Source organism: Malus domestica, chromosome 10, assembly GCF_042453785.1.
Source record: "Malus domestica chromosome 10, GDT2T_hap1".
NCBI classification, from domain to species: domain Eukaryota; kingdom Viridiplantae; phylum Streptophyta; class Magnoliopsida; order Rosales; family Rosaceae; genus Malus; species Malus domestica.
Genome location: NC_091670.1, coordinates 29554783 through 29568316, shown reverse-complemented (window position 1 = coordinate 29568316; position 13534 = coordinate 29554783). Strand labels below are relative to the sequence as shown.

General features: G+C 37.4%; 2 protein-coding genes across 3 annotated transcripts; one reads left to right on the top strand and one right to left on the bottom strand.

Moving 5' to 3' along the window:
* The first annotated feature begins 3832 nt into the window (after positions 1–3832).
* Positions 3833–5509, top strand: LOC103445607 (large ribosomal subunit protein eL14z-like). Its single transcript, XM_008384620.4, has 4 exons — positions 3833–4098; positions 4395–4524; positions 4630–4742; positions 5253–5509. Exons 1-4 carry the CDS (start codon positions 3994–3996, stop codon positions 5307–5309), a joined length of 405 nt encoding a protein of 134 aa, XP_008382842.1. The 5' UTR covers positions 3833–3993; the 3' UTR covers positions 5310–5509.
* Positions 5510–5859: 350 nt separating this feature from the next.
* Positions 5860–12048, bottom strand: LOC103445606 (serine/threonine protein phosphatase 2A regulatory subunit B''alpha-like). 2 transcript variants are annotated; one of them, XM_008384618.4, is made up of 13 exons: positions 11004–12048; positions 10420–10662; positions 10143–10248; positions 9891–9990; positions 9436–9541; positions 9178–9268; positions 8619–8760; positions 8108–8255; positions 7898–8007; positions 7047–7203; positions 6813–6938; positions 6570–6720; positions 5860–6314 (listed from the first exon to the last, which is right to left on the bottom strand). In XM_008384618.4, the coding sequence occupies exons 1-12, from the start codon at positions 11154–11156 to the stop codon at positions 6580–6582; spliced, it is 1623 nt and encodes a 540-aa protein (XP_008382840.1). In that variant the 5' UTR covers positions 11157–12048; the 3' UTR covers positions 5860–6314; positions 6570–6579. The 2 variants fall into 2 exon arrangements, with proteins under 2 accessions (XP_008382840.1, XP_008382841.1); XM_008384619.4 differs by having other exon boundaries at positions 5860–6258.
* Between the last annotated feature and the right edge of the window lie 1486 nt (positions 12049–13534).

The window sequence follows — 13534 nt, the reverse complement described above, 5'->3', positions numbered from 1 at the left end:
CTAATTATTAAAAATTAAGTATAAAGAAGCACTGCCACTAGTATAACCACAAGCCATTTAAAAAAATACAGTAAAATTTCTATAAAGTAATACTTTGACGCACCCCGACCTAAATCAAGACATGTTGGCCGTCACGTGAGGGTGACGTAGCCATGTGCGCAGTACGGAAGAATAACGATATAAAGAAATGCGAATAAATAAAAACCAAACCAACTAGAGCACTAGTTAAGATAAGGTGAAAGACGAGAATAAGTGTGACTACACATAACCAGAGCATAGGTAGCCTAAGTGCAGTTCAGCAGGACGAATACTAATTATATAATACCAAAGATGGTCCTACATTTGTGATGATCTGTCAGAACCACCGTCAATTCCTCGTGAGCCACCAACGAGTACTCTTACCTAAAACCTAGAGGGGCGCAAAACAGAAAGTGTGAGTGGGCAAAAACAAAGTTTTTCAAAACCATTTCATTTATCAAAAGTAGTAACCCTTTGTTGTAAAACCCGTATAATTCACATAAAATAGCATACATGTTTATAGCTCAAAACCAAATTTGAAATAACAATTCCACAAATATACCATGTCAAATCTCAGCAAAAAATAAGTAAGTCAGGTGCAATAAACCAATTTGAAATGGTATGTTAGCCGGAGTCACCTAACGTGACCATTACGGCTAGATCTATAACTCATCAACTAGTTCTCTGCACACAAGTCAGAACCACCTAAAGTGGTCTGTACGACAGGCTAGGTGTAAATAAATACGCTCAAGTGCTACGGTCACGTGAAGGCTGTGCGAAGTATCGCAAGTCACCTACGAGTCGGAACCACCTAAAGTGGTCTGTACGACATGCTGGCACCTGCCTTGGATCCAAGGTGAGCGTGTGGTGCGGGAGGTGAACGATCACGTAAAGGCTAGGCCATGTCCTCGAGCGGAGCACTAACACCGAGGTGCAGGATAATAAGCTCGAAATATATCTCAGCACTAATGTACTCACTACCATCAATATACTCACCTAAAGCTTACCTGAGCGTCCACAATGTCGAGCAACAATATATACGTAACCATAATAATGCACAATTAAACATAAAGCGCATTTGACATGGCATTTCAAAGTATCAAACCATTTAATTAAGTTTTTTGGGAAAAATACCAAGTGTATATATATACTAAAAACCAAAAGCCCACTCTGATATGTGGAAGGGTCGTAACCCCCGAGCCTTACTTGACTGCACTCGTCCTCAGGATAGGTCTCATCTATATGCGAAACAACTATTTAAAGTTATTTTTAAGCACATAAACAAAACTAGCTAATAAATTCTCATATATTGCTTAACTGGGGTATTTGAATATACCACCGTGATCTACTCAACCCCACGAACATCCCCATATTTTTAGAAAAAAAATTTCGATCACCCATGCGCATGTGCCTGGCACACTGACGGATTCCCTAACGGCGTTAGAGAATATTCCGTTAAATAAAAACATATGTCGTTAAAGATACATGACACCGTTAGAATATTTCGTCAACTTTGACGGAATATTCGCTTCCTTTTTCCTTGGTTCGCTGGAGTCTAGTGCAGGCCGCTGCTGTGATCACCAGAAATTGGAAAAACTTAGAACTTCAATATCTCATCCATTTCTCAACCAAAATCCATGAAATTTTCACCAAAATGAAGCTTAGGATGAAAGGAACAAATCCTTACCACTTTTAGGTCCTAAAACCCACTAAATCTCGTCGGGAAAACTTCGATAATTTGGCCACCTCTGCAACTCGCCAAACCCGAGCTTCCTGACGTTCAAAACCTTCCAAAATTCTTCCCTGAGCTTCATGAAGAAGTTCTAAAGCTCATTAGAACCTTAAAACTCGATGAAACCACCACGTTCACACTTGAAGCATTGTACCTCACGCTGGAGCTTCTGGTTTCTTGGGTTTCTGAGGTTCTTCCTCCAAACAAATGGTATAGCTCTACTACTAAGCTTGCAAGGAACTCGAAAATGGTCTCCACGAACTCGATCTGTGAGAGATGGAGTTGGTTGAATGATGACCGTACGGGTTGTACGGAAAATGGAAGAAAATACAAGAAGGAAGGAAAGAGATAGTCAACGGGAGGGTGAGAATGTGTGTGGTCCAGTTTGCAGCCAATCAAACAAAACCTTAAGCCTTTTAGTTATAATTGGGTCCAATTACTTAGGAATAGAACTAATTGGTCCAAAATCTTAGCCCATTTACACACACACGACTCAACGATTAAAGGGCATATAAGTCATTTCACATCATCGATAAAATATTTCGGGACGGGCTGTCACAACTCTATAATGAAATAACCTTCTTAAAATCCAAAATATTTTGATGACAACTTTAAACCAATAATATACTGGAATAACTCTATATTATAAATGTTATAAATTTTCTTAGTCCCATGGCTCCATATAGTCTTGTTACCCAAGAATCCTATTTAGTAATTACAACATTCATTAAAGACAACATAGTTATAATTGTCAATGAGAACAAAAATATGCAAGAAATAAATACATGGCATCCAAAGAATCCTATTTAGGAAATACAACATTCATTGAGGATAAACAAATAGGAAAATTAATGCAAAGGGCTTGAAATTTTTTAGTTTTAATAAAAAACCATGTTAAAAGTTTTGTTTAACGATTAGTACAAAGCCCACATAAAGTAGTCCAACTAAAAATAGCCTAACTATAATAAAATATGATTTGTCGATTTTACCCCTAACTTTTTTAGGTTGAGTTCGAGATTTTCATCGTTAATGGAGTTCATCGTTGTTTTGCATACCTTCTTCTTTTTCTTTGAAACAAAAATATAGATCATCATGCTATTTAATTTATATTTTGTATTATTTCGTTAAAACGTGATCGTCGTTATTATTCATAAATTCGATGTACTGTTTTTCAAATTTTCTTCGTTAGTGGTGTTCATCATTTATTTCTTCAGAAAATAAATTTGAGATCGGCATGTTATTCAATAATAATGACGGGTCATTGTTTCTAGAATGTAAAAATAAACTGTTTCTGAATTTTAAGTAACACTGTTTTTGGAATCTAAGTCACTGTTTTTGGATCTAAATGAAATAGACACACTATTTCTTAAATGTAAGCTAGTAAAGAAATAGTGAAATTCATTGTATTTGGATTCAAAGCAAAATAAGCATCCTATTTCTTAAATATAATCAACTGATGCATGAAAGAAAAGAAACAATCAAAGGTTAAAACATAGACTGTTTCTGGAATCTAAGTCACTGTTTCTGGAATTTAAGTCACTGTTTCTGGAATTTGGTTCTTTTATTTCCATATACGGTGTTTGTTTGTGCACAGAAAAAAAAAACACTGTATCTGATTTTTTTTTTTTCAGAAACAGTTTTATGTTTTGGTTCTTTTTTTTTTCCTATTTACAGACGCCTGACATGTACGTACATCACCGGGATCGTAGGTCCTTATTGGATCTGATTGGAATAAAATACTAACACTATAAATTGTTTGTGGTACATATAAGAGGATGAGGATGAGGACGATGACGAGGAAGAGCAGGATAAGGGCACGAAAAAGGTAGACAATAGTTTTTGATGGTTTTTTATTAAATTTTGAGTCATTTTGGTTAAATAACATTTTAGGATGGTTTTTGGTTAAATATTTGTTGGTCCAAACCCCTATCATTAAAGCCTCCTAAATAAATTGATATATAATACTTTTTAACTACACCTCTGTTAAATAATAACATTCCTAAAGTTATAAAATTGGTTTGGTCCCAACGGTATGAAGAAGGACTTCATTGTAAAAAGAGGAACATATAAGGGTACAACAGAAAAGATAAATTTTTCAAGCATTATTCCCTCGACCGCAGCGGATTCCCGCTCAGCTTGAACAAAACCCTATTTCTTCACAACCCAAACCCTAGCTCTCCACTCTTGCCTCTCACTCATCTTCTCCGACTCCTCTGCCGGATTTTGTCAGATCCTCTGGAAAAATGCCGTTCAAGAGATACGTGGAGATCGGACGAGTTGCTCTCGTCAACTACGGCAAAGACTACGGCAGGCTCGTCGTCATCGTCGATGTCATCGACCAAAACAGGGTATGTTCTGGCTTTTATTTACGCACAATGCCAGTTTTCCTCAATGCATTTTTCCTCAAAGCTTTCTGCTTTACGATTACAACGCCGAGTAAAATAATGGGTATGTGTTTGTTTAATCAGATTTTTTATGAAAATATTGTAAGAAATTAATCAGATATTGTGACTTATTATATGAAATTAAGCAGAGATTTGATGAAATTTTACAAAAAAAAAAGCAGATTTTGAGTTTATGTAAGTACATTGTTCTGTATTAATTATTTTGCAAGGATTTGACAGACTTGTTGTTTGTTCTGCAGGCTCTGGTTGATGCACCTGACATGGTGAGGACACAATTGAACTTCAAAAGGCTTTCACTGACCGATATCAAAATCGACATCAAAAGGGTTCCGAACAAGAAGACTCTGATTGCTGCAATGGAGGCTGCTGGTGAGTTTCGACTATTGAGTGAATATGGAAAGATGAGGATTTGAGGCGTATCCAATTTTATTTTGTTACCAACGTAATTGAGTTTTTCCGTAATGTGGTTGGCAGACGTAAAGAACAAATGGGAGAAGAGCTCATGGGGCAGGAAGCTGGTTGTGCAGAAGAGAAGAGCTGCACTTAACGATTTCGATAGGTTTAAGCTCATGTTGGCAAAGATCAAGGTGAGTTATTAATCTCTCATTTTTCTTTTCTAAAAACTGAACCTCTTGTGTGTTCAATTTCTAGTTTTGTATGTTCATAAGATTGTTATTCAATGTGTGAGAAGTTGACAAAAACCATTGAGGGTTAGGCTTTCGGTCCTTACCTTCCCTTTTTCACACCAAATGCCGAAATTCATCGAAGTTAAGACACTGCCAATTAGGTATCACTAGCTTCTAAAATCTGGAAAGGTTATGCCGGGCTTGGCCTTTGCAATTTCTACCGGCAGCGAAAATCATTTTTTCAGTTCTGTTATGCATGATTTACAACTTTCAATGGGGAAAAATTGCATCCTAGCTCCTACTTTGTAAAAGCATGAATCTTTTGATACAAAGTGAATAATTGAAGATTCAAAAAACCCCATCTGATGACTGCCCGAGCCCAGGCTTCTCTCTTTACGTGTTTATGTTGGTAATTCGTTCACTTGTTAATTTGTCTTTGTAAAATGTTGTTTTATTTTTGTGCATGTACAGAGGGCCGGAATCATCAGGCAGGAGCTGACGAAGCTCAAAAAGGAGAGTGCATTCTGAACGCAGTCCTGTTAACATATTTCGGCGAGTTTATGTTTTGATTCGTAGAGGCGACGGTAGCTTGGTGTTTTGGTTAGTCACAGTCACGAGTGGAAACCACCCGCAAAACATTATCTTTGTAAACCTTGTGGGGATTTTTGTTGAAATGAAACACCTTGTGGGGATTTTTGATATGTTAAATCATAGTTTTGATTTTGCAAGGCTTGCTTGATCTGTGAAATTGCCGCTGATCTGAATGTGCAATTTCCAAATCAGTGGATTCTACTTCGTCGATGGATTAAACCCCGACTAAATTCAGAACACTGCTTAGCTCCTTACCTTATGTGACGTATCTATCGTTCCTCTTCCTCCTAATCATGTCAAAACCATAAAATACCCATATTATAAGCATGTTTTGCTAAACCTTGCAAAAAGCCTCCAATCCAACTTGTAGGTAAGGTAACATTACACAGCCTACGCCTTCTTTCTTTTCTCAAATCTTTAATTTAAATAAAAATCCAATAAAATAAATCTATAGAGAAAGATATAAAGCAAGAGAAAGCAAAGAAAATAAAATGGTGAGGGGGATATTGGACCAAAACAGAGCATCTGAGCAAATGTTACAAGGCAAGGCACTTAGGAAGTTTACAACACCATAAGAAAAGCAACCGGCTCGTTCGAGCTGCTTGCAGAACAGCATGGACTACCGTTACCTAGACGACGATTGGTTTGTACAACTCCATACTCATCCTCCTCCTTGAGTTTCATGGAAGTGCAAAATGAGCGCCAATCCCGCTTGAAATTTACCACTTGAAATTTACCATTGATGAATGTTGCACGACCAAGCATGAAATTTAATGTCGAACAGGACTAGATCCACTGATCAGTGCCACGGAGCATCTTGACATAAATGATTCTTTTCACTTGACGAGCGACTTTGACGAAGGATCTGAAGCTATCTCGTACGCAGCTGGATACACTTGACGAGCGACTTTGACGAAGGATCTGAAGCTATCTCGTACGCAGCTGGATAAACATAAAAGGGTCAAACAAATCAGTTAACACGCATGATTTTGCTGATCCTACATAGCAGATGCTCCATGTTTGAATTCAGTAAGTAATGCTATGGTTGGATTCACATTAGAACCTTATTTTGAGTTCGGAACAAAATATTTTGAGTTCTATAATTACAAAAGTACGATGGCACATTTGATTTCATGATGAACATAGCACTTTCAGATATTTACACTCTTTTCCACTGGAACTCCATGTAAACCTCACCTTCGTGAACTTAAAAAGGAGCCTCGAGTGATTCGTCCCAAACTTCTACACTTCCATTAGAGGCATTCTCACCATCTTCTTCCATTGACAGCCGTATATATTCTCTGTGTGCAAAGCGGTCCCACTCAGTCAAAGTTGGATCCTCACGTTCCTGCACGCATCAAAATGCCAGGACACCATTATTGTGCCAGAGAATTAAACCAGTATTTCTCAATTTCTCATATGTAACCCGTGCAAAAATACCTGACGAATAAGAAATGGATCGCGACTTTCAAAAGCTATGAATTTATTAAGGTTGAAAAGGATATTGAAGACATTTCCTGAAAGTTTGCAACCTTTCAAGTCAGCTAGAGTGATATAATCTTCCCTCTGCATGAACAATGTCAAAATTAGTCATGTCTAATGAGTGACTGAAAGTAAGATATGGAATTTAGTAATATAATAACAATAACAATGATGACGATGATGATATTTGACCTCTGGTGCAATCATGTCAACTATTTGGCACAAAATATCCTCAAATAGAACAGGCTCTTGGGCCATGCATTCCATACGATGCAGCTGCTCCTCATAAAAAAACTGCAACTCATTGGGTGTAAGAACTCCATTTCCATCCAGATCTATACATCTGAACCTACAAAATGAGATTTGAGTAAATAAAAAGGAAAAAAAGCAGACAAAGTAGAAGATGAATCACTAAAGACATAGCATCAGAAAAACAGGTTGGTGAATCAAGGCTTGTCCTCACAGCAATGAGCGTGGCTACACTATAGTATGTGCATGACTTATCTTTAAGACTCCACTATCGTGAGTTATTTGCAGTCCAAAAACGTCATCCTGCACTCCTATACAAATTTTTCCTTGTGTTTTTGTAAATTTGGAGTGCAGGATGGCTTTTTCGGGGTCCTAATAACAGCTCCAAAATGAAAAAGTGATTCGTAATCTTTGAACTCAAATGCATCTGATAATTTCCACAACGAGAATGGGAGGTTACAATTCAAGCGCATGAGATTTTCACAAAATCGGGCAAGTTTTTTTTTCAATTTACCATTTTAATCTTTCAATACTGATGAGTTTATTTTAAATATATTGCAGAAGAGGACGTTTCAGGACGTTTCAGGGAGTTAGAATATTACACCAACTTCCAAGTTTTGGATTAACGTATTAAAATATAGATTTCACGCTTTTCATGGTTACACTCATCTAACAATGGCTACATCCACTTGAAAACAGGAACATTGACTGCACTTGTAAAAAATAAGAATTCCATGACATAAAATTACTGAATGTCAGAATGGAAAAAGAACAAAGAAACAAGAAACGTATACCAATACTCAAGGCTAGGCTCACACGACTTATCCTCCTCTGACAACATGAAGTAAGCAAAATCTTCATAACCCATCTTCCCTTCAACCTTGCTAGTAAATTTCCTCGGAATCTGGAATGGAATGAGCAAATACGCAATCAACTCGGAAACCTCATTTAAATAAATAATTTGTTCAAGAAGTTTTGAAGAGGAAACTATAATATGCACCAACCTGTGAAAATATTCTATCAACGATCCTGTAGGTAAGGGCATGATTACCATATCTAATAAGATTCTCTTTGTCGATCAAGAAATCGTGGTCTGTGTCCAGCTCCCAAAATTTGCAGTATATGACATAAAAATGTTCATATGAGAAGTACCTAAAATTTGGCAGGAAAGAAAATATCAATAACATAGTTTAGTAGTTTTAACACAATTTAGTAAAGAAAATGAATACGGGTTCCCTTTGGGCAATCTAAGAAAAAACGCTGATAGGCTGTTCTTATGTTCCTTCTAAATCTTTCATCCACTATAACTTCTTTCATGTAAACTTAAACAGTCAAACCATTAAAACACAACTAAATTTAAAATCAAAGCTTTCAAGAGTACCATTCACTCCCCCACAAACCAGAAAACCCACATCATATACATAACTATACAAGTAGGGCAACACGTGAAAGTAAAGCACAAGGAAAGTAACATTAATTGGTACTTAAAGATTCATGTTCCAATGATAATCCAACCTTAGAACTTTGTTAATGTCCTCTTCCTCATCTGCATGTTGCATGGCAGCAATTAGATTTCCTCGTTTTAGCTCCCTAAGGGTAAGGCGACCATTTCCTGATCTGTTTATGTAGTAAAATATTCTGTATATTACAGTTTCAGCTGGGGCATTGAAAATGAAGCTTATGTAAGCAAATAGTAGTATGAAAAAAAAGGTCAGCTCAGTAAAAATATTCACTTGAAAATACAAGATCATCTCAAAATACATAAAAAAAAAAAAAAAAAAAAGAAAAAAAGAAAGAAAAAAAAGTGCCTTATGTAACAATATATGCCTAGGATAGTAACTAATTGAGTCAACCATATATTTCGTGACAAATCTGATAAAACCCTATTGTAACAACATATTCCTATCCTTACAATCTTAACTTGACATCACAGTTCATTCAGAAATTGTCTATCTATAACCAACAGAACCATGCAATCAGTTCTGATATGTGAATTAGAAACCTTACTTCTGCATAGAATATACTAAAACGAACAATAATTATTGTCACGAACTTAGCAGTATGAAACACATACCATATCTTTCTTGAAATTCAGGAGTTCCATGTAAAAATTCCAACCCTGGATGAGTTGCCACAAGCTCTAGAAGAATGGGTTTGAAGTCTACCTGCATTGAGAATGCGGACAACAATTGAGAAGCTAGAATGCAGAACCAAAATGTCTGAAAACATTAGCACATAACTGACAGAAATAGGCATTTAAGTAAGCAGAAAGGGCTTCAATCAAATGGCAATTCTCATAGACAATATAGAGAAAAATAGTGTTAAATCAAACCTGAGTAAGGTAATTACGATCAGACTGCTTTAAAATTTTAAATATTTGAGTTGCTGTATCCATTGTGAGCATGTTTCCATCAACCCAATATTTGATGAATGCATCCCTACAAACCAATTATGTATATCAGCAAATAATAAAAATATAAAGAACAACAAGAATAAAAGTAAAAGATAGATAAATGTATACAGCTTGTTGAGTCATGGTTCTATAAGTAACATAAGCTATTCTACTAATGAACAAAAGAAATGGAATAAAAGGTAGAAGGATCACAATTCACAAATAAAATATACACTGGGAATGTGTGAAACAGCTAGCTGAAGGATATAACTTCCCAACAACAAACACATGACAAGAAGCATTTCATAGACCTTTTCTTTCACAACTGACATATTGAGGCCTCATTAAAACGAGATCTAGTTGCTTTTAGTAAGCTTAGTTACTTTTCTGCATACCTGGTCACTATCCCGCTGCAGCTAGCATCAATCTTTCTAAAGATGGCAGAAGAGACAAATGTTGGCAGCTTGCATAACTCCTTTGTAACCAACTTAAACTCTGCATAATCATAAAAATAACATAAACTCCTTGCTTTCAAAATATTCAGTTTCACTAATATCTGGAAGTGGATGGGTAAGGAGTGAGAAAGAGAGGGACTTCTTGTCTTTTGCATTTCTAAAGGTGAATTACAGATCAGATACACATCTCACCGTGCAGTTGCAATCCATCCATCTGACCACTGAAAAGGTCATCAATTCTAGAAAGACATTGCTCCTTAAGTTCCTTTGGTGGTGGTGGACCATTATGAAAATAGAACTGCAAAGCATATTGAAACATACAATACCATGAGAACTAATTCTTCAATGTTGACAGAGTGAAAAGAACCCAGTATTCAAGTTCACAACTAAATTTCTACCTCACAATATTTACAAAAATAATAATGGACGTAGTAGTAGTAGTAGTAGGGCAATTAGGACTGAGTTTGACCTGAGGAATGGCTTCTCGCACTGGTTCGCTAGCCAATTTTAGTGGAGAGCGAAGAGAAGAAGGACTAGTCTTCGGCTTTGAAAAACGCGGAGAACCAGGGGAACTTCTTGGTGAAAGTGGAGGTGTACTTCCAGCCGGAAACATGGAAGGTAACACATTGCTCCCAGCAGTATTTGCACTTGACGTGCTCCCAGGTGCAGTGATAGGAATTCCGGCTATTGCATCATCTACTAGAGACTTCACCTGTCAAAACAAACCACAAAACATCAACTTTTTTTCAACACCTGAAATGACCGAATACACAGTTCTTCTGGTAATTACGTCTACCCGAATCATACATAAATACTACACAAAAGCAAATCCTTTACTTTAATGACAAGATCAACTATTAGTAAGCAAAAAATAATAACATACTTGAGGAAGTAACCGATAGAGACAGCTCTCCCACATATAAGGTATTAAGCTAACAATAGAAACCCTATAATTATCCAAACAAGAAAACCTACAAACTATAGCTTTGAGTCCAGAAATGCACATTGATAACAACGAATTGTACATGAACAGAGAAAAGTGAGCAAATTTACCAAACGACGGGTCTGCGGGAGCGAAAGCCACTGAGCAAACAAATCCTCAGCAATTTGAGGACTGGTTTTAAGTGCAAACGGTGACAATTCCGGCAGCTGTAAAAGCTCAGGATCCAAAGAACCAACATCCCCTGCTACTGTGTCTATATCCATCGATAATTCACCCCTTCAATTCCCAAAATCATCACAATCGGCGACGCTTCACCTCCTACCGCAATCCCAACCCACTCGCTTTCGATCAATTTTCAAAATGAAAATTTGAAAAAACCCTAGGTCGGAACCGAAACGGAATGAAATTAACAGTCCGAAACAGCCACTGAGATTTTGCTCTGAATTGGAACGGAAACCCTAGGCCGGAATCCCAATTGAGATAGAACGATTGTAGAAGCGGTACCAGTTCTATCGCCGTCTCCGATGCTCTGTGAGTACGAACGCACGCTTTCTTCCGACTCTGATTTCTTACTGGTCACTGCGGGTGAACTCAGACGCCGCCGGGAAACCTCGCGGTTTTGGGCGGTTCCGGGAAATCGGAAAACCGCGCTCTGAATAATTCGTGTCTGAAGTGAAAGACTCGGAAAGACCGAGGGGGTCTATTTTGGTCAGAGAGAGAGAGAGAGAGAGAGAGAGAGAAGAGAGAGATTGTAAGAAGAGATAGAAAAGGCTAAAAAATAGAGGGTGGGGAGGGCGGCGAGGAGCGAGAGGATGGGCGCCACGTGGGATTTTAAGTGAACGGAAACTGCCGCCGGAGCCCGGAAACATGCTTGTCAAGAGTCCCCTTGACAATTTAACTTGGCGAACATTGTATATTTCTTTGTTAATTTTTTGAGTTGTTCGTAATGTTTAAGGAAAACTAGAAGTATAAGAAACATATAAGAATCTAGAAATGAAAATAAGTAGTGTTAGCATTTTGTTTGTACTAGATTAGTAGCGCCGAATTTAGTTGTTCAACCAGACTTCCAGAAGAGTGGTAGAAATTGAAGAGGAGAATTCAGAGTGGAGAAGATAAGAGGCGGTACCAATCTGGTTCTGAAGTGGTTCTGTCTTTATATTGGTGTACTACTAATACAATGTTAATATTGTAAAAAATGCAGAGCACAAAGACAAGGGATGAGCATTATAACACGAGAATAGCACGTTAGTCGAGCTAGCAATTTTAAACATGGAACATGAATTACGACATTGTAATATGATTTGATTCTTGTGTCAGTCTGAAAGAATTGTGTTTTCATGGAAAGACAAAACGCGCGAAATACAAAATTTGGTTAAATATTAAGAATTTTCATAAATAAAGAAGTAAATAGTGGAGTTATCAATCTTCCCAATTATAATCGATACATTTCTATATAAATATGGATAAGCATATAATAATTTGTATATAAATGGCACCTCTACATTAATATAGAATGATAGGCACAATTATACAAGTAAAGGAAAAACATAAATTGGTTACATTGAGAGTTATCTTATCCTTAAAAAAGAATTCGAGAAGAGTTTCTTTCATTATTGTAGACATCGAAATTTCGTAAATAAATGTTGACCGGTAAATCAAAGTGTCAATGCTCATGTATTACATAAATTTTACACGTAGCGTGTGACTCAACGAAAATTGAAATGAGTTGGAAAAGTCATCAAATAGGACACGTGTCAACACCTGGCAGAAACGACTTATTTCATCTGGAATATTATATTCAAAATTAGGCCTTGGAAATTTCTATAAATACAAGCCTATTTCATTCATTTAAGGGGACCAAAAATCATTAAGGAACCAATTCATATTACACCTTGAAGCTTTGAAGCTCTGAAACTCCGAAGCTCTCAAGCATACAGGCTCCCGAAGAATCAAGAAAGCTCTCTTCGTTCTTCGTTCATCGTTCATCCAAGATCAAGCCCCAACGGCCCTTTGGATCAACAATCATCCACCTTCAAGATCAAGCCCCGACGGCCCTTGAAGAAAGCACCATCGTTCGTTCATCGTTCATCCAAGATCAAGCCCCAACGGCCCTTTGGATCAACAATCATCCACCTTCAAGATCAAGCCCCGACGGCCCTTGAAGAAAGCACCATCGTTCATCATCCGTTCATCCAAGATCAAGCCCCAACGGCCCTTTGGATCAACAATCATCCACCTTCAAGATCAAGCCCCGACGGCCCTTGAAGAAAGTGTTCTTCGTTCATCGTTCTTCCAGGATCAAGCCCCAACGACCCTTTGGATCAACGAACGTCGACAAATCCACACATCCAACCGTTCTTCAAGATTAAGCCCAAAAGCCCTTGAAGATCTGTTCATCACTGTTTCTTCAAGATCAAGCCCAAAAGCCCTTGAAGATCCGCTCAAATCCACCTTCAAAGATCAAGCCCACGGCCCTTTGAAGAAACTTCCAACTGTTCATCCAAGATCAAGTCTCGACGGCCCTTGGATCAACGAAACACCCACCAATCAACACCTTACGGAGATCGAATCAGAGGATCAAAATAGAGAGAGATTGTAACCCAAAATCATCAAATACAAATATTTGTTTGTGCTAGTTTGT